The following is a 23790-nucleotide window of genomic DNA, read 5'->3' as shown; positions in this document are numbered from 1 at the left end:
GATAAAATCTGTCGTTCTGCCCCTGAACAAGGCAGTTAACCCACTGTTCCTAGGCCGTCATTGTAAATATGAACTTGTTCTTAACTGTCTTGCCTAGTTAAATAAAGGTTAATTAAAAATGTTTTTTTTTTTAAATAGACTAAAGGGCAGACATACAGTATATGATTTTCTTTGAATAGTACATGTGTGCATGTACAGTACAGAAATGCAATTATCTTCACTAAAAACATTTATAAGTGTAAGATACAGAAAGGTATGTGCAACCAGAAGAGTGACTATCCAATCTGGCACTGGTTTTGATTGAGTCTCACATGGTAATATGGTAATAACACTGGAATGTTTTGCATTGTAGGAGTCTTATCAGACTTACAAGGACAATAGTGCATTGCTATTTCTCCATTCCTGGTCTAAACAATGTGGAATTAAGTTTATTGAAGTGATTTTTTTTTAATACAGTAGTTGGCTGATTTTAGTATTGTTAATACTAGTAGTAACTAGTGTCCCTGTTTGTGTGACGTGAATCTGTTTTTCACTTAACGTTCCTGATCACCATGTTGTCCTTCTGTCTGTTCTCTGCATCCATACTTGCCTGTTTTCATGTCACCATCACATTGAAAGGTCTACTCCATAAGGAGAGTTGTTATTCAGTTGAGTAATGTTGTTTTTTAGTTCCACCTGCTGATGAATATTACACAGGGTAAATAATCTCTATGTATTACCGGTGCATTTAAAATGACATGCACTGTCACTCTGGTCTGGTAACATGGGACACTGAGTCGGTTGAATACAGACCACATCTGTGTGTACAATTTTCAGTGTTTTCTGTCCTTCCATTTTAGCTGTGTGAAACAACAGATACTGTTTTATTTGTATATATATTAGCTGATGCAACTGTGAGATAAAGCGCTTTCTTCTTTGCACTACTTAAAGCTGTTGAGCATTACAACCAAGGACATATGCGTGAGAAGGACATTGTTGGAGGGGTATTGGCGTCGTAACTTTGGTTACTGGTCAAGTGACAGTGCCTTGTGACCCATCTGCTACTGCACATATTCATCAGTTGTAGGATTATGTCTGTCCACTCTATTCCTCTTTTAAAGCTGTCCAACAGTGTTCTGATTCTGCAGTATTCTGCAGCATCACTGTAGTGGTCTCATATAAATATTTGTACTTATTGGGGGTACCCAAACTGCTTAATGTGTCAGCATTTAGTTACTTCAATTGTAAGAGAACATAGTAGTTTGAATTTACTTGTTTTTGAAGTTACAGTAAATCTTTATTTCTTCCCTTGGATATTGTCTGTATAGCACTACCAAAAGCATGCCATGAAGTAAAACCAGAATGCCTTTACATGCACTGTGTTGTTTACAAGGCCTCTGAATTCAAATTCTGTTTTAGTTAATTGAATCTTACATACTTTAGATTTGTTTATACTGTCAGAACCATAACGATTAGCAGGATGTCGTAATAACTGACAAATATAGTCAGTTTATGAAACCCTGTCTAGCAGTTAAGTGTTATCTGACCAGCTCACAAGTCCAGGGTCATTTGGATGTTGTATGCAACAGTGTTCTGCAATTTGGGCTAATTGAGTGACTGTCGGTGACTGACATAACAACAGAAACTGATGCACACTACCAAATTTCAAAATTGCACCTTGTGTATTCTACTATTCCAACTATCAAAAATGAGTTGAGATTTTAGTTCCTAAAATGTTTTTATTTATTTTTTGGGTGAAATTGATCCGCAGGCCTACAAAAGGGGGGCCGTGGGGCGCCAGAGCACATCACTGATGTAAAGCAAGGAGCACTGTGATGTACATGATGCGAGAATCGCTTATGTATCTCTGGTTGTGACAAAACTACCTTTTTTATTTGAGCTTTGCAAATTAAATTATATTGTTAAATTATACAGTACTATGTATTATTTTTCTGTGTATTATCTGAGTGGTTGATGTATAGTCTGGCTGAGTCAACTCAAGTTGTTTTACTTTAATCTGACTGCTCTCTGATGCTGCTATTTATTTTTCTGCTTTCTGTTGGTTGATGTGTACCGATCCCTTTAATAAACTTTTCGGTGTTTGAATTAAAAACTGCTAGTGCACCATTGTTTAACAAGTGATTATTTACCTAATGTGATCAAGGTCCAATTCTGGAACTCACTGTATGAGGGTTTTTCACTTAAGCAACTATTTTTTTATACAAATTCACAGTATAGACATTTAGAAAAACAACTAAGTAAATAGAATGAATAAACTATTTATTCATGTGAACAGTGCTGTAAATGACAAAATATAGATTCAAGTATAAACAATATTTGATTTGGCTGATTAATTTTTTTTAAGACTGGGCCAAGAATGACTGTATTTTAGTCCAGGCGCTAGGATGTCTACAGCTGCCATAGGTGACACAGGCTACACTGCCCTCCAAACAGCGGAGGAAACTTCCTTTCATGGGTGATTTCATGATCACCTGAAATAAGTATTTTAAGTATTCACCTCCAAATCCATTATATTCTGTTGGCTCACATGGTTTCTCCTCCAGTGTCAATCTGCCAAGTGCATACGAGGCTGCAAAGTTTCCTCAACTGTAAACCGACAAAATAGCACCACAGTTGTGACTCACTAAATAGCATGTCTGACTAACAAACTGTATCCATAGAGCGTCTTCTGATCGTACAACGACTGCAGGGATGTTGTTGATGGCAGACGGGCTCTAGAAATACAGCAACTTTTCAGCAGACCATTTGGGAGACATTAAAGCACGGCTCCTTGTCCTCCATGAAGGCATCAATATTCAGTTGGTTTGCAGAGAATGCTGCAACGTATCCAGAGTAGGGCATGTCTCCCAGATCAGAGTCAATCTGTCCAGGTTCTCTTCACAAACAGGTCATTTCTTCAAGGCTCATAGGAGAGCTTTGCTCTTTGGCGCTTTGGTGAACAACCCAAAGCTGCTGTGCCAAGCAGAAGTGCTTCTTCACATCCTCACCATTCACTGGAATTGTAGGGTCAATTGCAAAGATGCCATACACATGTGTCAATAATGTGTAGAAAGAGGGCATTTGGAACAGTTCCAAGTTACATTATGGTCCAGTAGTTCACCGTTTTGTGCTCCTCCACTCTGCAGTGCTCCCCAGTCACCAGGTCTCACAGGGTTTCTCCCAGTGGTCTAAGGCACTGCATCTCAGTGCAAGACGTGTCCCTGCTTCGAATTCAGCCTGCATCACATCCGGCCGTGATTGGGAGTCCCATATGGCGGCGCACAATTGGCCCAGCGTCGTCCGGTGTAGGCTGTCATGGTAAATAAGAATTTGTTCTTAATTAACTGACTTGCCTAGTTAAATTTAAAGAATAAACATTGGGTAGTCATTTTACTTGAAATGCACAATGTCCTCTACTCTGACAATTAATCCACAGATAAAAGGGTAAACCGAGTTAGTTTCTAGTAACCTCACCTCTTTCAGTCTTCTTTCTTTGGACTTTATATGTCGGCAACCAACTTTAAGGTGCATTACCACCACCAACTGGACTGGAGTATGGACCTCAGTTCATTGTTCAATCACCCATGTAGGTATCTGCTCCTAAAAACGAATGAAGAGATGGGAGAGGTGGGACTTGCAGCACGTCAAGCATCACAAATAGAACCAAGATCTATTGTAGCGCCTGGCTATGCAGACACGCGCGAGCAGTGTGTATGCAATGATTGAATAATATGTACGTGTACATTTATTTTGCAACGTTCGCGCACGTAAAGCGAGCGGTGTGGTCAGCATGTTCGACTGACAGCTGTCATGATAGTTCCTGTAACCTCTATCTCCAGCACTCAGGATTTTCTCAGGACAGTGGGGCCACCAGCCACACTCATCATGTCATCAAGTATGGAGCGCACAATCCTGACCCCAGAAGAAGATATGTAGCTGCTTCGTATGATTGGAAGCATCTGTGAAGTGCAGAGTACCAGCAAGTTCCTAAAGCAAAGATATCACCACCCAAATCATCAGGTCGACAAGTGCCTTGCTGGCGGATCCCTCTCCCTCAGGGGAGTCTCTATCTGCAGGGTTGGCTCTAACGCTGGGAATAAGACTGGTGACAATTTCCACCACCACCCAAGATTCACTCTGTAGACAGGAAGCTGTGAGGCAGGTCAAGTCACTGCTGATGTGATGTCCTCAATTACCCTTTGGAGTAATGCCGCGTTCACATGCTAGTTGGAACTAGGAAACTCTGAAATGTACAACTTGCTGATTTCGTTGAACGTGGCACGTGTGTAACAACAACCAGTTTGCAAGTTGGAAATGTCAGAGTTTCCTTGTTCCGACTAGTACTTGAACGCGGCATAAGCTTCTGGACGCAAACCGGGTGGGTCCCTTTGAGCCACGGTCTACACTTCAATTGCAGCTTTTATGCTACAGGAAGACAGAAAATAAAGGCCACAAGTTGAGAGATCATGAACACTACAGGAAATAATGGAATTGATAGCTAATAAACACCTGCATCAAGGGGAGTGACAGACTCTCACAGGTTAGGACTGGAAAGGGAGAGACACAGTGAACCTCCAAAGCCATTCGACTGGGAGCCCCCCAGTGAGTAGGCCTAAAGAGAGATTGAGAGAGGATGAGTTTTAGTAAGGTAGGATTTCTTGCATTTACTGCTAAGGTTATCAACTAGCTGTTAGCCAGCCTGCCAGCTTAGTGGTGTCATTAGCACAGTCAGTGTAGTCAGCTCAGCTATCCCCATTGAGACCGTGTCTGTGCCATGTTTAGCAAAACTAAACATGGCGGTGTTCGCCTTAGCAATCTCACTGGAATAAAGACCTCCTCCATTCCTGCCATTATTGAAAGAGATTGTGATATTTCACATCTCAAAATAGGGCTACTTAATGTTAGATCCCTCACTTCCAAGGCAGTTATAGTCAATTAACGAATCACTCATCATAATCTTGATGTGATTGGCCTGACTGAAACATGGCTTGAGCCTGATGAATTTACTGTGCTAAATGAGGCCTCTCCTCCTGGTTACATTAGTGACCATATCCCCTGCACATCCTACAAAGGCGGATGTGTTGCTAACATTTACGATAGCAAATTTCAATTTTCACAAAAAATAACGACTGTGTTTTCATATTTTGAGCTTCTAGTTATGACATCCATGCAGCCTACTCAATCACTTTTTATAGCTACTGTTTACAGGCCTCCTGGGCCGTATACAGCGTTCATCACTGAGTTCCCTGAATTCCTATCGGATCTTGTAGTCATGGCAGATAATATTCACATTTTTGGTGACTTTAATATTCACATGGAAAAGTCCACAGACACACTCCAAAAGGCTTTTGAATCCATCATCGACTCAGTGGGAGCAGCAGGTAGCCTCGTGGTTAGATTGTTGGACTTGTAACTAAAAGGTTGCAAGATCGAATCCCCGAGCTGACATGGTAAAAATCTGTTGTTCTGCCCCTGAACAAAGCAGTTAACCCACTGTCCCTAGGCCATCATTGAAAAAATAATTTGTTCTTAACTGACTTGCCTAGTTAAATAAAGGTAAAAATAAGAAACTAGCTCCCTGGTATACAGAAAATACCTGAGCCCTGAAGCAAGCTTCCAGAGAATTGGAACGGAAATGGTGCTACACCAAACCGGATATCTTCCGACTAGCTTGGAAAGGCAGGAAGAGCCCTTGCTGATCCATCATCTTATTTTTCCAACTTAATTAAGGAAAATAAGAACAATACAAAATGTATTTTTGATACTGTTGCAAAGTTAACTAAAAAGCAGCATTCCCCAAGAGAGGATGGCTTTCACTTCAACAGTGATAAATTAATTAACTTCTTTGACGAAAAGATCATGATCATTAGAAAGCAAATTACGGACTCCTCTTTAAATCTGCGTATTTCTCCAAAGCTCAGTTGTCCTGTGTCTCCTATGTTTAACATAATAAATGTGTACCAAACTCACTAAAAGTGGCAGTAATAAAGCCTCTCTTGAAAAAGCCAAAATTGACCCAGAATATATAAAAAAAACTATCGGCCTATATCGAATCTCCCATTCCTCTCAAAGAATGTTGAAAAGCTGTTGCGCAGCAACTCACTGCCTTCCTGAAGACAAACAATGTATACGAAACACTTCAGTCTTGTTTTAGACCAATCATAGCACTGAGACTGCACTTGTGAAGGTGGTAAATTACCTTTTAATGGAGTCAGACCGAGGCTCTGCATCTGTCCTTGTGCTCCTAGACCTTAATGCTGCTTTTGATACCATCGATCACCACATTCTTTTGGAGAGATTGGAAACCAAAATTGGTCTACACGGACAAGTTATGGCCTGGTTTAGATCTTATCTGTCAGAAAGATATCAGTTTGTCTCTGTTGATGGTTTGTCCTCTGACAAATCAACTGTACATTTCGGTGTTCCTCAAGGCTCCATTTTAGGACCACTATTGTTTTCACTATATATTTAGTGAACAACAGCCGCTGCAAACGCGGGCTAGGAAACAACAGACAGAGTATCCCGTCTACCACACAACGACGTTACTACAACGTATTCAATTGACCACCAGAGACATTCTTCAAAGGACTAAGGACTCGGTTTGGCAACACGGCCTTCCATCTACCACCAATCTACCGAAGCGCAGCTCAGAGTAAATATTTATTGCATTTTCCTTTTCCAAATGGGCGGTAATTTAGAATGCATAAGATACTATATTTATGATAGCACAGCTTCTCCCTTTTGTTCCTCAGTCTTCCCGCTCTTTCACTGAAACCCAGACCCTTTTCTTTTGTGTAACCAGCTGTCATATCTGTTCCGCCCGCTAGGGACGTTTTCCTTTATGATGTAATTTGTAATCAAGGTATAATTCATTCTGTGTATATGTAATTCTGTGTGATTAGTTAGGTATTTAGTAAATAAATAATTAAACCCAATTTTGTATTGCTGATTCAACTTGTTAGCCAGGGTTCGTGAAGATAACCAAGAATTTACAACTTTCAGATGAGACTGAATTAAGGTGACGATTAATATTGACTGCTATTGATGTAAAATATGACTAGGTCTTTAATAGTTTATTCGGAAGATAACAGCTCTATAAATATTATTTTGTGGTGCCCCGACTATCTAGTTAATTACATTTACATGATTAGCTCAATCAGGTAATATTAAGGATTTTATAGAATTGCATGTCATATCACTTAATCCGGCATAGCCAAAGACACAACAGGTCTCATGAGTCTTCAAGTACCAGTACCCCAAGGGGACAGGCCCAGTGAACCAAGGGGTCCTAGTCAGTGAAAAATGTTAAATTAAGTGGAATGCATGCCAGGAAAGCCACTACACAACACTAAACAATACATTAATTGTACTATAACGGTGACAAACGGTGCCCCCAAACTGTTAGGGCCTACATAAAGCTGTCCTAACATCTTACCACTGCTACACCTGGCTATCAGCGGAGCCTTGTCTGGCAGCAAAACAGTTCATTCAGCCTCATTTACTGCTTTCTAAAAAAACATAGCTGATATGGCTGACTTGCTTTAACAAATGTGGTTTCTAATGACAATTGAGATGTACAAACTATGGCATAAAGACACGACAAGCGGACAAGAGGCAATCCAGTAATTTTGATTAAGACATTGAGCGAGCTAGGACGAACTTTAGTCAATATAACTATTTGTTTAGCACTTTTGAAATGTACAGTGACAGAATTCAGAACATGGGCCATTCTTACAGTGCTCTCCCTGTACACCAAGTTAGAACCATAGGATACATAAAGGGGGCATACAAGCAGACAATGAAAGCTCTTACAATATTCAATGATTACATTTCTCTAAAACAGGTTATAGGCTACAGAAGAACAGTCAGAACAAGAGGCGAAATTAAGAGGGGTAAATAGACCATTTTTAGGGTGAGGAAAATGGGCTACTAACATGTTACTACACAACATACACTTAATATTACTTTCTTAGCTACAGTATACATTTCTCCCTGGCATATTACATCATTTATGAAGCAGCATACAATACATTTTTGGACTCACATTGTTGTGCAGGAAGGTGGCGCGGCGGTCTTCCAAGTCAACAGTTGTTTTGACCTCGGCACAAATCTTGCTTCATTGACAGCATGGCCAATGTTGAATGTTTATCATTTTAAACTGGGAAAAGAGCCCCTTAAACCCAGATTTGGGAACACACAGCCACTGTCATTGATTCCTTCGAAACCACTTGAGTGTAATGTTTATGTCCAATGGCCGATGAGCACCGATATGTTATCTATAATTTCTCTTGATGATGACTGCTAGCTAAGATTTTGAAGGTATGACGTTGACATGATCAGTCCAATCAAAGCTACTGTACATATAACGTGATTTGAAGTCATTTTATCTGTGGCCAATGACCTTGAGCCTTCTTGGATGGGCACTTCTATGGCAGCAGCCGTCTCCTCTTACACTTGGCAGTGACGTAGAGTTCCCATGAGTGACAGAACACTGGGCCAATCATGGCACAATGCTCTGTATTTTCTGCTGGCTGCCCCACCACCACAGAAAGCGCTGAGCTAGTCTGAAACACCTGCATTTTGGAGCTGCCTTACTCAAGAAAACAAAAAAGAGACCATGTTTGTATGCAGGTTTACTAACTCAATTATATATATATTATTATTTTTTACATTGTTTGCAAACTGATATGTGGCACGTATTAATGCCAAAATAACATGCAACTAGGCAATATATTATTTTGGGGGGCTAAAAATGTGTGTCTGCCTCACCTGCACTGAATGACGGGTCGCAAGAGGTCCTAGTACCGCTGGTTGGGAACCTCTGGGTTCGATGGTGGTGCGATTTATTCTTCTCGTTTTCCCTTTATTGGTGACAAATGTACAATTCACACTCCGACCTGTGAAAGGCAGAAACACTAAAGAACGCGTCTAGTCTGCCGGAAAGCCATACGAAGAAGAAGAACTTTTTCAAAGACAGTATGAAGATACAGTAAATCTGCCCTTCCAATAGCAATCGCCAATCACGCTTGTAGAAGTTGTAGGCGATGTCATGGCGACGTTGGCTAGCTAAACTTATTATTTTCGTTTTGTTTGTTATTAAGAACAAATCAATACAGAAAGTACATGAGGGAACACAAGTATATATAGATTATATACAATGGACAATTGAGCTAGGGGGTACAATATCACATTACACAATGACCTTAAGGGACATACATACACTTATAATTCTAACAGCTTTTTTGTTAGTATTTAATTGTCTTAAAATAGAGTTCAATTTATTTTTGTAGGGTAAGAAAATGTGTTTTTTTTTGTTTGCAAATTTACATTTGTGAATATGAAATTTGGCCAAAATAATAAATAAATTAATGACATAAAAATGTTTCAGCGTATTCCTATCGTAGGTAAAGAATCCAAGCAGTACATCTCTCCACAATCGTTGGCTAGCTAAACTCATGCGTAGAAACACAATGAAATGCTCAAGTGCAGGCCGTCAAATCAAAGCCACTCCTTAGGTATAAAGTTGTTTTTGACGAAAATAAAACGTGTGAGTTTGTCACTTTCACGGGGTTGGAGTAATAAAATGTTCGACTACTTAGGACATTGTCTCGAATCTAGGTTGTGCCTTTAGATTTGGAAAAAAATAACAACTAAGGAAGAATGTTTCCTTCTCAAACCCCAAACACCAGTCTGGTCTGTTTTTAAAGCGTTCCTGGAAGTCTCGCGATGTTGCGCCTCTGGGTTTCGAAACTGTGATTTTGTTATTGAATCAGAGATGGACGTTGGTGGTAATGGTGGTGGATTGATTATCAACAAACAGAGGGCTATGTTACCCAACAAAAGTAGGGGTGAATTTGTCCGTAATCAGAGAAAAGACTCGGAGGTAAGGAAGAAAGGTGATGGTTTATTGAAGTACGTTCTGCATCGTGTTTGTGCTGTCAACAATCTTAGCTAGAACTAGCTAAGTTAGCAAATTTACTAGCCGATACCTGCTGCTAGCTAACGTTAATTTAATTATTGAGCCCCCCAGTCCGTTTTTACCCATTACAACTGTTCTGAAGTATAGCGACCTCTCTGTAACAAAAATACGATATTAGAATGGTTATCCCTGAATTTGAAACTGCCACTTGTCCAACGTTAACCAGCTAACGTTAGTTTACTTTACCGACTAGTAACTACAATAGCTAGTTAGGTGGCTAGTTTAATAATGGACTAAATGAGCCTAACGTTACTCCTTTATAATCCAAGGATTTAACACGTTCTATTTAAATTAGAATGATCTCTGGAAGCCAATACAGCAAAATAACCTATGTGTGTCGAGTCTCACATAGCTAAATCCCTGCTCTCTACATAATCACATCAAAATAATTTCACAATTGCAACATACACACTTACTGTAAAATTAAATGTTATTTGTCACATACACCGAATACAATTTGTGTAGACTTTACCGTGTACATGTACCGTGTACTTCCCAACAATGTAGATTTTTAAAATTAAAATGGTAACGCTGTGTGCCAGCCACCCTCTTGAATTTACTCATATTACACTACTAGAACATTGAGTAAACACGAGGAATGAAACAAAATACACACAAAAATGTAGCAATATACAGGGAGTACCAGTACCAGATTAATGTGCTGGTAGATATAGATGTACGAGGTACAGTGCTTTAGGCAAGTATTGAGGTCAAACACTTCAGTGAGCAGGCCTTTCTAATTGACCTGGCCCGGGTATCCTGGAAGGATATTGACCTCAACCTGTCAGTAGAGGATGTCTGGTTCTTTAAAAATGCTTTCCTCACCATCTTAAATAAGCATGCCCCATTTCAAAAAAAGGTAGAACTAAGAACAGATATAGCCCTTGGTTCACTCCAGCTTTGACCTCCCTTGACCAGCACAAAAACATCCTGTGGCGTACTGCATTAGCATCGAATGGACCCCGTGATATGCAACTTTTCAGGAAAGTCAGGAGCCAATATACACAGTCAGTTAGGAAAGCAAAGGCTAGCATTTTCAAACAAACATTTGCATCCTGTAGCACTAATTCCAAAAGGTATTGGGACACTAAAGTCTATGGAGAATAAGAGCACCTCCTCCCAGCTGCCGACTTCACTGCGGCTAGGAAACACTGTCACCTCCGATAAATCTGCGATAATTGAGAATTTCAATAAGCATTTTTCTACGGCTGGCCATGCTTTCCACCTGGCTACCCCTACCCCTGGCCAACAGCTCTGCACCCCCCGCAGAAACTTGCTCAAGTCCCCCGCTTCACCCAAATCCAGATAGCTGATGTTCTGAAAGAGCAACAAAATCTTGACCCCTACAAATCAGCTGCGCTAGACAATCTGGACCCTCTCTTTCTAAAATTATCTGCCAAAATTGTAGCAACCCCTATTACTAGCCTGTTCAACCTCTTTCTTATCGTCTGAGATCCCTAAAGATTGGAAAGCTGCCGCGGTCATCCCCCTCTTCAAAGGGGGAGACACTAGACCCAAACTGCTACAGACCTATATTCATCCTGCCCTGCCCTTCTAAAGTCTTTGAAAGCCAAGTTAACAAACAGATCACCGACCATTTTGAATCCCACCGTACCTTCTCCACTACGCAATCTGGTTTCGAGCTGGTCACACTCAAGGTCCTAAACGATATCATAACCGCCATGGATAAAAGACAGTACTGTGCAACCGTCTTCATCGGCCTGGCTAAGGATTTCGACTCTGTCTATCACCGAATTCTTATCGGCGGACTCAATAGCATTGGTTTCTCAAATGACTGCCTTGCCTGGTTTACCAACTACTTCTCAGATAGAGTTCAGTGTGTCAAATCGTAGGGCCTGTTGTCCGGATCTCTGGCAGCCTCTATGGGGGTGCCACAGGGTTCAATTCTCGGGACGACTCTTTTCTCTGTATATATATCAATGATGTCGCTCTTGCTGCTGGTGATTCTCGGATCCACCTCTACGCAGACAACACCATTTTGTATACATCTGGCCCTTCTTTGGACACTGTGTTAACAAACCTCCAAACAAGCTTCAATGTACAATACTTATTCCGTGGCCTCCAACTGCTCTTAAATGCTAGTAAAACTAAATGCATGCTCTTCAACCGATCGCTGCCCTCCCGCCAAGCATCACTACTCTGGACGATTCTGACTTAGAATATGTGGACAACTACAAATACCTAGGTGTCTGTTTAGACTAAACTCTCCTTCCATACTCACATTAAGCATCTCCAATCCAAAATTAAATCTAGAATTGGCTTCCTATTTCGCAACAAAGCCTCCTTCCCTCATGCTGCCAAACACCCTCGTAAGACTGATTATTCTACTGATCCTTGACTTCGGCGATGTCATTTACAAAATAACCTCCAACACTCTACTCAGCAAGTTGGATGTAGTCTATCACAGTGCCATCTGTTTTAATCTACAATGCCCCATATACTACCCACCACTGCGACCTGTATGCTCTCGTTGGCTGGTCCTCGCTACGTATTCGTCGCCAAACCCACTGACTCCAGGTCATCTACAAGTCTGATCGGTAAAGCCCCGCCTTATCTCAGCTCACTGGTCACCATAGCAACACCCACCCGTAGCACGTGCTCCAACAGGTATATTTCACTGGTCATCCCCAAAGCCAACACGTCCTTTAGCCACCTTTCTTTCCAGTTCTCTGCTGCCAATGACTGGAACGAATTGCAAAAATCACTGAAGTTGGAGACCCTGTCAGAGCAGCTTACCGATCGATTTAGCTGTACACAGCCCATCTGTAAATAGCCCACCCAACTACCTCATCCCCATATAGTTTTTTTGTTGCTCTTTTGCACCCCAGTATCTCTACTTGCACATTATCATCTGCACATCTATCACTCCAGTGTTAATGCTAAATTGTAATTATTTTGCCACTATGGCCTATTTATTGCTGTACCTCCCTAATCTTAATACATTTGCCACACTGATTTTTCTATTGTGTTATTGGCTGTACGTTTGTTTATCCCATGTGTAACTGTTGTTTTTGTCGCACTGCTTTGCTTTATCTTGGCCAGGTCACAGTTTAAAATGAGAACTTGTTTCCAACTGGCCTCCCTGGTTAAATAAAGTTGAAATAAAAATCACGTTACGTTACAGCCTTATTCTAAAATTGATTATGTTTATTTTTTTCCTCTTCAAATTACACACAATACCCCATAATGACAAAGATAAAACAGGTTTTTAGAAGTGTTTGCACATTTATTAAAAATAAAATAACAAATACCTTATTTACGTAAGTATTCAGACCCTTTGCTATGAGTCTCAAAATTGAGCTCAGGTGCATCCTGTTTCCATTGATCACCCTTGAGATGTTTCTACAACTTGATTGTCCACTTGTGGTAAATTCAATTGATTGGACATGATTTGGAAAGGCACACACTGGTCTATTCCCACGGTTGGCAGTGCATGTCAGAGCAAAAACCAAGCCATGAGGTCAAAGGAATTGTCCTTAGAGCTCTGAGACAGGATTGTGTCAAGGCACAGATCTGTAGAAAGGTACCAAAATGTTTTTGCAGCCTTAAGGTCCCCAAAAACACTGTGGCCTCCATCATTCTTAAATGGAACAAGTTTGGGACCACCAACAATCTTCCTAGTGCTGGCCGCCCGGCCAAACTGAGCAATCGGGGGAGAAGGGCCTTTGTCAGGGAGGTGCCCAAGAACCCGATGATCACTCTGACAGAGCTCCAGGGTTTCTCTGTTTAGATGATAGAACCTTCCTGAAGAACAACCACCTCTGCAGCACTCCATGAATCAGGCCTTTATGGTAGTGGCCAGACGGAAGGAAGCCACTCCTCAGTAAAAGGCACTTGATAGCCCGCTTGGAGTTTGCCAAAAGGCACCTAAAACACTCTCAGACCATGAGAAACAAGATTCTCTAGTCTGATGAAACAAAGATTGAATTATTTGGCCTGAATGCCAAGTGTCACTTCTGGAGGAAACCTGGAACCATCCCTACGGTGAAGCATGGTGGTGGCAGCGTCAAGCTGTGGGGATGTTTTTCAGTGGCAGGGACTGGGAGACTAGTTAGGCTCGAGGGAAAGATGAACGGCGCAGTCCAAGGGATCTGCTAAGAAGAATGTGAGAAACTCCCCAAATACAGGTGTGCTATACTCACTGCCAAATTTGCATCAACAAAGTACTGAGCCAAGGGTCTGAATACTTTTTTATATTTAATACATTTGCTAAAATTTCTATTAACCTGTTTTTGCTTTGTCATTATGTAGTATTGTGTGCAAATTGAGGAGAAAAAAAACGAACAATTTAATCCTTTCAGAATGCACTGTATTTGTGTCTGTGCTCCAACACAGGGCTTCTCCGAGTCTCCAGACCTTGAGTTTGAGTATGCAGATACAGACAAGTGGTCTGCTGAACTGTCAGGTGAGGTATTACTGGACACTCCTTATTGCATTAAATACTGACCTCTGTGACAGGTTCTCTTGTGAATTTGGTACCAGCTATGCCTACATCTCTTCTCCAGAGCTATACAGTTACACTGAAGGACCAGAATTTCTTCTCAACAGAAAATGCTTTGAGGAGGAATTCCGAACTCATGGTATGCCCCTTTTCGACTTGAATGCATTGTCTTCCTCAAGTGTGGTTATTACAGTACCTCTTACTGAGAGTGTTTTGCTCCTGCCCTGTCTCAGTGTCTGACAAGAAATGGACCGAGCTGGATGTGGCTCAACACAGAGCTCACGCCATGCGTCTACTTGACGGCCTGGAGGTGATCACCAGGGAGAAGAGGCTGAAGGTGTCCAGGGCAATCCTCTACATGGTTCAGGGTAAGTCCTCAGCAGGTTTAGTAGCCTGCTGTGACTAAAGAAGCCTGGGAAGAGACAGCTGTTTCCGTATGTTTTTATAGTGATGCAGTAAGCAAACAGTGTTTCAGCACTAAAGTCATGTTTCCCACCTGTGGCTCTACAGGGACATTTGCGGAGTGCAGCTCTGAGGCAGAAGTGCAGCACTGGATGAGGTATAACATCTTCCTGCTGATGGATGTTGGCACCTTCACGGCCCTTGTGGAGCTGCTCAACATGGAGGTTGAGTAAGTTGGAACTACAAATCAGTGAGATGTCATTGTTTTTGGGAGGAGTTTCTTTGCTACACAAAATGTGGTAAAAATCAGGTTGCCGATTCTTTCTTTCCTCTTTTCAACCCCTCTCTCTCTCTCACAGTAACAGTGCTGCCTGTAGCAGTGCAGTCAGAAAGCCAGCAATCTCCTTGGCTGACAGCACAGACCTCAGGTAAGATTAGACACTGACTTTCCTGCAGCTCTATATAGTTATACACCAGTGTATGGGAGTCCCCCTCTGATGCTGGGGTGTTTTTCTGGTTCCCCAGGGTGCTGCTCAACATCATGTATCTGATGGTGGTGACCATCCAGCAGGAGGACCCAGCCGACTCACCTGAGTGGAGGGCCACCAGGGAGACCTTTAAAACAGAGCTGGGTAGGAGTGTGTGTTTCTGTTAGATAGAAGGGTTTTGTCAAGGAGTAGTTTATAACTAGTCTTTTCTATTTCCCCTCTCTCTCCCAGGTTTTCCTCTGTACAACAACGAGCCCATCTCTGTCATGCTCTTTGGCATGGTGACGAAGTTCTGCAGTGGTCACGCCCCCCACTTCCCCATGAAGAAGGTTCTGATGCTGCTGTGGAAGAGCATACTGGTGAGAGAGATTTTATCATATTTCGTGGATTTAGGCTATTCTTAGCCAGGTACTTTTGGCTTGCATATCCAATTTACAACATGTCCTCTCCTCTGCCCCAGTTCACCCTCGGGGGGTTTGAGCAGCTCCAGAACATTAAGGTGCGTAAGCGGGAAGAGCTTCGCCTGCCCCCCCTCCCAGAGGACAGCATCCGGGTCATCAGGAGCATGAGGGCAGCCTCGCCCCCCGCATCTGCCTCTGACCTCATCGAACAGCAGCAGAAAAGGGCACGCCGTGAACACAAGGTAACCTCTACCACGTCTCAATGCGGCACACAAAAGTTACGCCTCCCCCTGTTTAACACCTGCTCAATGTACTATTGTGTAAGGCTTATTTGAAAAATACTCCTCCTCTCTTACAGTCCCTAATAAAACAGGACAACCTGGACGCCTTCAATGAGAAGGACCCCTACAAGTCAGATGAACCTCGTGAAGATGAGGACGACAACGATGACAATGACAACTCCATGGATGCGGAGCCTTTTCCCATGGAACGGGATGAGGTCATGCCCCCACTCATCCTACACCCCCCCTCAGAGAGGGTGAACTTCCCCAAGGGCCTGCCTTGGGCCCCCAAAGTCAGGTACAGTCCGGGGCTGAGTGAGACATCAGGGAGACATTTGCTACAGATTAGTGCTGTTTCTATAGATGTGCTTTGTTATTTTATGTATTGTATAGTGTTCCTAAAGTTTGACTAGAGTTTTGTTTAATGCTTTTACAGGGAAAAGGACATAGAACATTTCCTGGAATCAAGTAGAAGCAAATTTATCGGCTATACGCTTGGAAAGTAAGTTCAGTTGGTGTCTTTTTTTCATTAATAGAGATTAAATCTTCTAGAGATTTAATCCATTTTAATGTTGTTTCTTTTCGAGGATCCTTGACCTAGATTTCATGGTTATTTCTGTATTTGTATTGCAGTGACACAGATACAGTTGTCGGCCTACCCAGACCCATCCATGAAAGCATCAGAACCTTGAAGCAGGTTATATTATACAGTACTCAACAAGTCTCAAACATTGTGAAACATGGATACATTTTCTAGATATTGCATAATATTGCTGTATTATGCCTGAAAGAGAGCCATTCTCCAGTTGGGCTGGTCTCTGACGCACTATCACCTTTCCCAGTCAGATGGATAAGCAGTGGTGAAAGTACTCTATGTAAGATGGCCGACTATTACTAATGTGATAATTAGATTGGAAAGCCATAATTTAGGCTAATAATACAACTCAATCATTGTTTGCAAAAAATACTGTTCAATGCTGCACATTGAGGCTATAGGCCTCTTGTTGGCCTTTTCTAAACACATTTCATGCTATTCTACTATACTTTATATGAATGGAGACATTAGCAGAATTGTTCTTTAATACTACAAAAATGACACGGTATCCTACTCTGCTGACACTGACAAACAGATCAATGAAAACGTTGTTTCATCCATATAATCGGCCAATGATAAGGGGAGACACATAAAATATGACGTCCATCGAACCTGGAGGAGGAAATTATTGTCCAAAAACAAACAAAAGTGGCACTGACCCAATGATAAAGACAGTGAATATGCACACTCACTGGGGATATGACCGATGTTCTCAGCTAGTGCCAATAAGATACGAGGCTACTTACTGGTCGCTCAATTAAGTTGAGAATTTTTAAACTAAAAGACAGATTGAAGTCTTTATTGTCATCTCTTTACAGCGATAGCTATTTGCTTCCCAAACTCTTTTTCCGCAATTGTATTTTTTAATGTTGCGATATGCTTGGCTAAATCTCTCTGCTTTTCACTGACAGTCGCAACTCAACAGTCATCTCTATTTGTTACTTGCCTTCCGCGTTGCCCAAATTGCGGGCCTTCCGACTGTAGTCTATGTATTTTAAAATAATCCACACTCCATCACACGTGTCCACTTGGACAGAGACTGAGGAAGCCGAAGGGCTGTCTGGTGTCCTGCCATCTAGCAACCTGACCCTAGCAACCGATCAGTGGCCTGGTCACAGATGTCACTGGGATTTTGAGGGGCAGGTTTATTAACACTAGAACCACTGGGTCTCAAGGGGCCCTCCTTCAAGCTACTAATAACGTTATAACAGTGTAATTAATACATTCTATTTATGCTATCGTAAAAATATGGATTTGGTTGTGTTTATGAATGTCTTATGTAACATTTGAAAACCTTTTATTTTATTTTTTTTAAACAAGACTATAGTATTTTCATTAGTTTATCTCAGTGGTGGGGAGTTTTAAAAAATGTAAAGACTCCAATCTGTGTTTTTTTTAGTTATCAAAATTCTCAACTAAATTGTGAATTTTACCAGTAGGCCTATGGTCTCCATGATTCTTCTAAAGTATCCCTAGTGGTCTTAGTACCCCTGTTTGGGACCACTGGTTTATCTTACTGTAGGCTATATGTAAAAACACAAATTCAAGTGTTCATTTTATTTGTGAATTGCGTTTGTTACAACTATGAAATAGAATGCGTTGAAAAGCGCTAACAGCTTTGTTTTATAATAACAAAATAAGAAAATCCTACCCCAACCATCAAGGTGCACGGTCTAATGGAAAGCATCAGTAGCCTAAACATCATTATAAGTGCTAAGTGTGCTTGATAAATAGTGATCATCACAAAAGCAATAACGGGGGGGAAACCGTTAAAGACATGCACTAAAACTGGTTATAAGTCCAGTTCTGTTTGTGAATTAAGATTTAAACAACTGTGTTATAGATTTATTTTAGGAAAAGTCAAGGACGGATGGGGCATGACTTAAAAAATGTCAGAAATAAAATAATGAAAGTCATGAGCAGTCTAAATGACCGCTATAGCAATTCTATAGTGTTACCCCCAGGCTCTCTGGCAGCATCGGGGGATGGGTGGAGTGAGCTGTGATAAGAGCACCACTGGCAGTGGGAATTCTTTACAATGACACTTGTTTCTATTTCCTTGCAGCATAAGTACATCTCTATAGCTGAGATTCAGATTGCCAAGGAGGATGAGTTTCAGAAAACTCCACTGTCAGGGGTGAGTGCCATTGCATATCACTGACATGTATGTTGGAATATCACTGTCCTAGAGAAAGGGCGATGTGTTTAATTTTAAAAACATTATTTTGCATGTTTTGTGTTTGTTTATAGGGGGAAGAGGATGTGGAGATGTGCTCCACTGAGCTGCTATACCAGGGCATTCTTCCCAGCTTGCCTCAGTACATGGTGAGTGTTCTGCTCCTCTTGTATACTGAATCTAGGTCTCCAGTGCATTTCTATGACCTCTAACCCTTGGCAGAATTGACCTGTGACTCTTCTCCCTCTCAGATTGCCCTGCTGAAGATCCTGCTAGCTGCTGCCCCCACCTCCAAGGCCAAGACCGACTCCATCAACATCCTGGCAGATGTGCTGCCTGAAGAGATGCCGTGAGTCAACTGTTTGATTTGAAAGGGGGCTGTATTCTGTTGAGTTCCAACTGAAAGGGTTTTATTATTTGAATACTGTATCTGCAGGACCACGGTGCTCCAGAGCATGAAGCTTGGTGTGGATGTTAACCGCCACAAGGAGATCATTGTTAAGGCCATCTCTGCCATCCTGCTGCTGCTTCTCAAACACTTCAAACTCAATCACGTCTACCAGGTACTGGCAACCGACACTCAACCACTACCACCACATACAGGCAAACTCTCAAAACCCTGAATTAGCCTCATCTACCAAGTATTAGGAGTGGTCATTTCTCACAAGCACCATACACTTGTGAGTGGCCTTCCCTTACCCTTCTGTTTCTTTTTATTTATTTAATTTGACAGTTTGAGTACATGGCTCAGCACCTGGTGTTTGCCAACTGTATTCCTCTCATTCTCAAGTTCTTCAACCAGAACATAATTTCTTACATCACAGCCAAGAACAGGTATGTTGGGGAATTTGAGCCATTCCAAGATTCTGATTATCTGAGACCCTTTTAGTAGTCACCTCTCATTCTCTTTCCTGCAGTATTTCTGTGCTGGACTTCCCTTACTGTGTGGTGCATGAGCTCCCTGAACTTACTGCAGAGAGTTTGGTAAGTTTCACACTCCATCCCTCACAGAAATAAAATACTGATTGTAATATCTGAACTCAAACGCCTGGGCAATGTTTTTGTAGAAGGGGGACACACCATTGTACCTAATGGAAATGTTACAGCAGTCAAAGGTTGGAGGTGAGGTGTTGTTACCCAATGGTTGGTTTGTCTGTGTTCTACAGGAGGCTGGCGACAACAACCAGTTCTGCTGGAGGAACCTGTTCTCCTGTATCAACCTGTTGAGGATCCTCAACAAGCTGACCAAGTGGAAGCACTCCAGAACCATGGTGAGGGGGAGACCCACCCAACCAAAACAATACAGTTACTCTTATTCACTAGGACAGACATCAATCTGGGATTATTTTAGATCATAATTGCATAGCTTGCACTTCTCTGTCAGATGCTGGTGGTGTTCAAATCTGCTCCCATATTGAAGAGGGCGTTGAAGGTTAAACAGGCCATGATGCAGCTGTACGTCCTCAAGCTGCTCAAAGTGCAAACCAAGTACCTGGGCCGCCAGTGGAGGAAGAGCAACATGAAGACCATGTCTGCCATATACCAGAAGGTCCGCCATCGCCTCAATGATGACTGGGCCTACGGTAACGGTGAGTCACTGTCAACACCAAAATCAACCCACAAAGTGTCCATTGTGTTTTTCAGTCAGTGATTGATATGATGATTGATAGCCTCATATTTCCCCACAGTGACTGTGAACTGTTAAGTGTAAGCACCCTATGTAGCTTGGGGTATGTCAAGTTTTAAAGAGAACCCCAAGTAATGAGCTTCTATGTTTCTTTGATGGCAGACCTGGATGCGCGGCCCTGGGACTTCCAGGCAGAGGAGTGTGCTCTGCGCGCCAACATTGAGCGCTTCAACAGCCGCCGCTACGACAACAACCAGAGGAACCCTGACTTCCTGCCCGTGGACAACTGCCTGCAGAGCGTTCTTGGACAGCGCGTCGACCTGCCGGAGGATTTCCAGATGAACTATGACCTCTGGCTGGAGCGAGAAGTCTTCTCCAAGCCCATATCCTGGGAGGAGCTTCTGCAATGATAACAGGGCAGGGTGGTGGGAGGTGGTGCTATAGGAAGGTTTTCTGAACACACCTCCCCAAGGTGGCAACACTAGTCTACATCTCCACATCGTTTAGTGCTGAAAAGGCATACGTGTTTCAGCATTCATAGAGCACTGCATTTGTTTCTGAAAATTACGCAGACAAGAGTCCCCATAACAAACATGATCCTTGTGATGTCACCTCATGCAGAGAAAATAACAGTCAGTAAGGGATATTCAAGAGTTAGAGGGTCAGCTAAAAGTGGACCTTGCGCGTTAGCATTACCCCTTCACAGTTGGATCAATCATTTATAATGTCTGAATCCAGGCACTAGACAACTTGTTAAAAAAAAAATGCAAATGGGGGGTGCTTATATTTGTCCTCTTTCACACATGTACAAGTGTGTAACCTGTACAAGCGTGTGGTGAAATGGAAATGTGTTTTTTTTGCATATCCCATTTGGAGAGTGGTGTCACGCATGGCCAAGGTGAACCAGGTCTTGATTTACCCCATGTAGAGCCTTTTCTAGTTTTCAACTGGACCTTTACAGAGTGATATAGGTTTTATCAGCCTTGTCCAACCTCCATGGTTGGGGATGTAACCCTTTGTATTCTGTTACTTACACACAACTCCACACATCCAACCTGCCATGATGCCACTCTCCTGGCTGTCGGAGCAGTACTCTGCCCTTCAAGCACTATAGTACACTATTATAACCCTTAGGAAGTACAAAATAAAGTGTTTGTGTGTGTGGAAGAGAGATTGTGAGGGAAGGGTTGCTTGAGTGTGTTTGTGTGAGTGTGTGTACAGTATGGTTACTGATATAACCCCCTGTTGACCAGGCTTTTGATGTTCCATTAGTACTCTTCTCACTGAGTGACCGTTGGCTTGTATGAATCACACACCTCTATCAACCATGGTGGAGACAATTTAGATTGGTATTAAGACATTTTAATGGAATTTACAGCCTAATGTTTTAACCTAAAGAAACAGGAACACATGCTGGCCACTACACAACCGTATTGGCTGAGAACTTGGGAAACAAATCTTAATTTTGTGTGTGTGCGCATGTGTGTGTGTGCACAGTATGTTTGAGAGAGTGAGGCAAGAAAGTGGTTCTCACTCACTCTTCACTAGCTAATGTTTTTTTTTTACTCAAGGGAACCATTATGCCCACCTGCTAATTCCTCAGTTCTAAGATAATTGTATAGTTGCGTTGTGCTTATACTAATTTACCACCGCTATTACTTTTTTTGTGTTAGGTTTTATTTATTTGCACCAAAGATGAAACAGTACAGATAAAACAAAGAATGGTAGAAACTGTGTGCAGGTGAGGTTGGAAGCCCAAAAGGGCTTTTATGAAAAATATAAGTACGTAAAATAAAGTATGTTCCATCAGTTAAACAAAGCATATTAATTATAATTCAACATGACATACTCATTATACAAGACTATGTGTGTGTGCATCTGTGTGAGAGTTAGACATGGAGGGGATTATTGGGTAGTTTGGTTCATCAGGCCCCAGTCTTCGCTTGAACTTATTGATGGATGATGAGGTTTGTCAATGTGAACATAAGAATTCCAGAGTATGGTACCTCTGTATCTGATAGAGAATTCTCTATGTGAGGCAGTGGGGAGGGTGAAGGTTATCGCAGTGTCTTGCGTTATGTAGATGGATTTCAGAATTTCCAGGGAGAATCCGTTAACGGGTTTAGGTAAACTGTCTGGGAGGTAGATGAAGTGCATAATTGGCGTACCTTAATGTTGTAAATAGACAAGATATTGAGTTTCTTAAACAAAGGTGCAGATGGAGCCAGATATTTAGAGGAGGTGGCTAGTCTTGCAAATGTATTTTATATGATGAGTAATTTCTGTAGGTACGAGGCATATGTATCGGCCCAGAAGTTTTTACCGTAATGAGATATGGGTCAATTAAGCTATAGTATAACCAAACCATGTTTCTTTTTCAACATTCTCTTATACACCAATTTTTCTACGATTTCTGAAAAACATAGTAGTACAGATATTGGGTGATGAATTGTAAAAGATCTTGGATCCCCAGATTTTATAGAGGGGGGGATAACTTTGGCAATTACATTTTTTTTAGGAACAATACCAGTTTGCATTGATTTGGTGAAGATCTACCTTAGAGGCTCAGTAATCAAGGAAGACACTGATTTTACCAGAGAGGCACCAATCTCATGACCTGCTGCTGATATCTTTGTTACCAATTACCTCCATTACAGCAGAAGGATCAAACTGGAGCATAGAAGGGAAAGGCCACTTCATGTAATCTAAGTGGTTTTCTAAATTGTATTTGACAGAGAGGAACCCACATTCACAAAAACATTAAATTCACATGAAATAACATCAGAATCACTCTAGGTATTATTATATCCAACAATAAATTGAGATGGAATAGTTCTAGATGCCATTTTCTTATTCAATAGTTGATTGATTTTCCAAGTTGACTTTATTTTATTTAAGTATTCTTGTACTTTTTGTAATTTGCAGAATTTAGGGGAGAGGGATTTGTGAGAAACCTTTTTATACAACTTCTTTTTAACTGAAGATGTTTTGAGACCGGTTGTAAACAAAGGTTTCCAGAACCCTTCTGCTGCTCTTTTACGTGGTTTAACTAAGGTAGTGAATTACAGAATTAAAAGATGTGCGAAAAGTCTGGCAAGCAGACTCCACATCAGCCTGATTTATTATAATGGTTATTGAAGAGAGAATCTAAAATGGAGAAATGTAATTATGACATTAGGATGTTGGAAAAACCCTTATTTATCATGTCAATATGTTTAGCATTGTATGACTTTATACATACTGTATATATTACTCTTTTTTTTTTGCTTTATTTATACCCAGTGATAACAGAATAAGACTAAGCTTTTTGTCAATAAACCTTGATTTACTTGCTCTTTCAGTACTCTCTTGAAGGTTTTGAAATCCTCCCCTTTGGCTTCAGTCCAGACTCACCACTCCC

General features: G+C 41.5%; 1 protein-coding gene and 1 long non-coding RNA gene across 2 annotated transcripts; one reads left to right on the top strand and one right to left on the bottom strand.

The window, feature by feature from the left end:
* Window positions 1-2242: 2242 nt before the first annotated feature.
* LOC118940486 lies at window positions 2243-8272 on the bottom strand. The gene is made up of 3 exons (XR_005037047.1): window positions 8024-8272; window positions 3454-3579; window positions 2243-3289 (listed from the first exon to the last, which is right to left on the bottom strand). It is a non-coding gene; the product is annotated as an uncharacterized LOC118940486 (long non-coding RNA).
* A 1433-nt stretch (window positions 8273-9705) lies between these two features.
* LOC110494350 (striatin-interacting protein 1 homolog) lies at window positions 9706-23722 on the top strand. Its single transcript, XM_021569323.2, has 21 exons — window positions 9706-9862; window positions 14315-14384; window positions 14485-14559; window positions 14654-14788; window positions 14931-15051; window positions 15182-15250; window positions 15348-15454; window positions 15542-15669; window positions 15771-15953; window positions 16070-16290; window positions 16429-16494; window positions 16626-16689; window positions 18653-18724; window positions 18838-18912; window positions 19015-19112; window positions 19200-19326; window positions 19497-19597; window positions 19681-19747; window positions 19930-20034; window positions 20148-20352; window positions 20553-23722. Exons 1-21 carry the CDS (start codon window positions 9755-9757, stop codon window positions 20798-20800), a joined length of 2445 nt encoding a protein of 814 aa, XP_021424998.2. The 5' UTR covers window positions 9706-9754; the 3' UTR covers window positions 20801-23722.
* Window positions 23723-23790: the final 68 nt, after the last annotated feature.

This window comes from Oncorhynchus mykiss, chromosome 17 (genome assembly GCF_013265735.2).
Source record: "Oncorhynchus mykiss isolate Arlee chromosome 17, USDA_OmykA_1.1, whole genome shotgun sequence".
Lineage (NCBI taxonomy): Eukaryota > Metazoa > Chordata > Actinopteri > Salmoniformes > Salmonidae > Oncorhynchus > Oncorhynchus mykiss.
The sequence above is the reverse complement of the archived record's forward strand: the minus strand, read 5'-3'. Positions and strand labels throughout refer to the sequence as shown.

Excerpts from the sequence above, each read along its gene's own strand:
- LOC110494350 (XM_021569323.2), top strand. The coding sequence starts at position 9,755 with ATGGACGTTGGTGGTAATGGTGGTGGATTGATTATCAACAAACAGAGG. Across the intron at positions 14,385-14,484 it reads GTGGTCTGCTGAACTGTCAG|AGCTATACAGTTACACTGAA; the intron begins GTGAGGTATTAC and ends TCTCTTCTCCAG. Across the intron at positions 19,113-19,199 it reads GTGCTGCCTGAAGAGATGCC|GACCACGGTGCTCCAGAGCA; the intron begins GTGAGTCAACTG and ends CTGTATCTGCAG.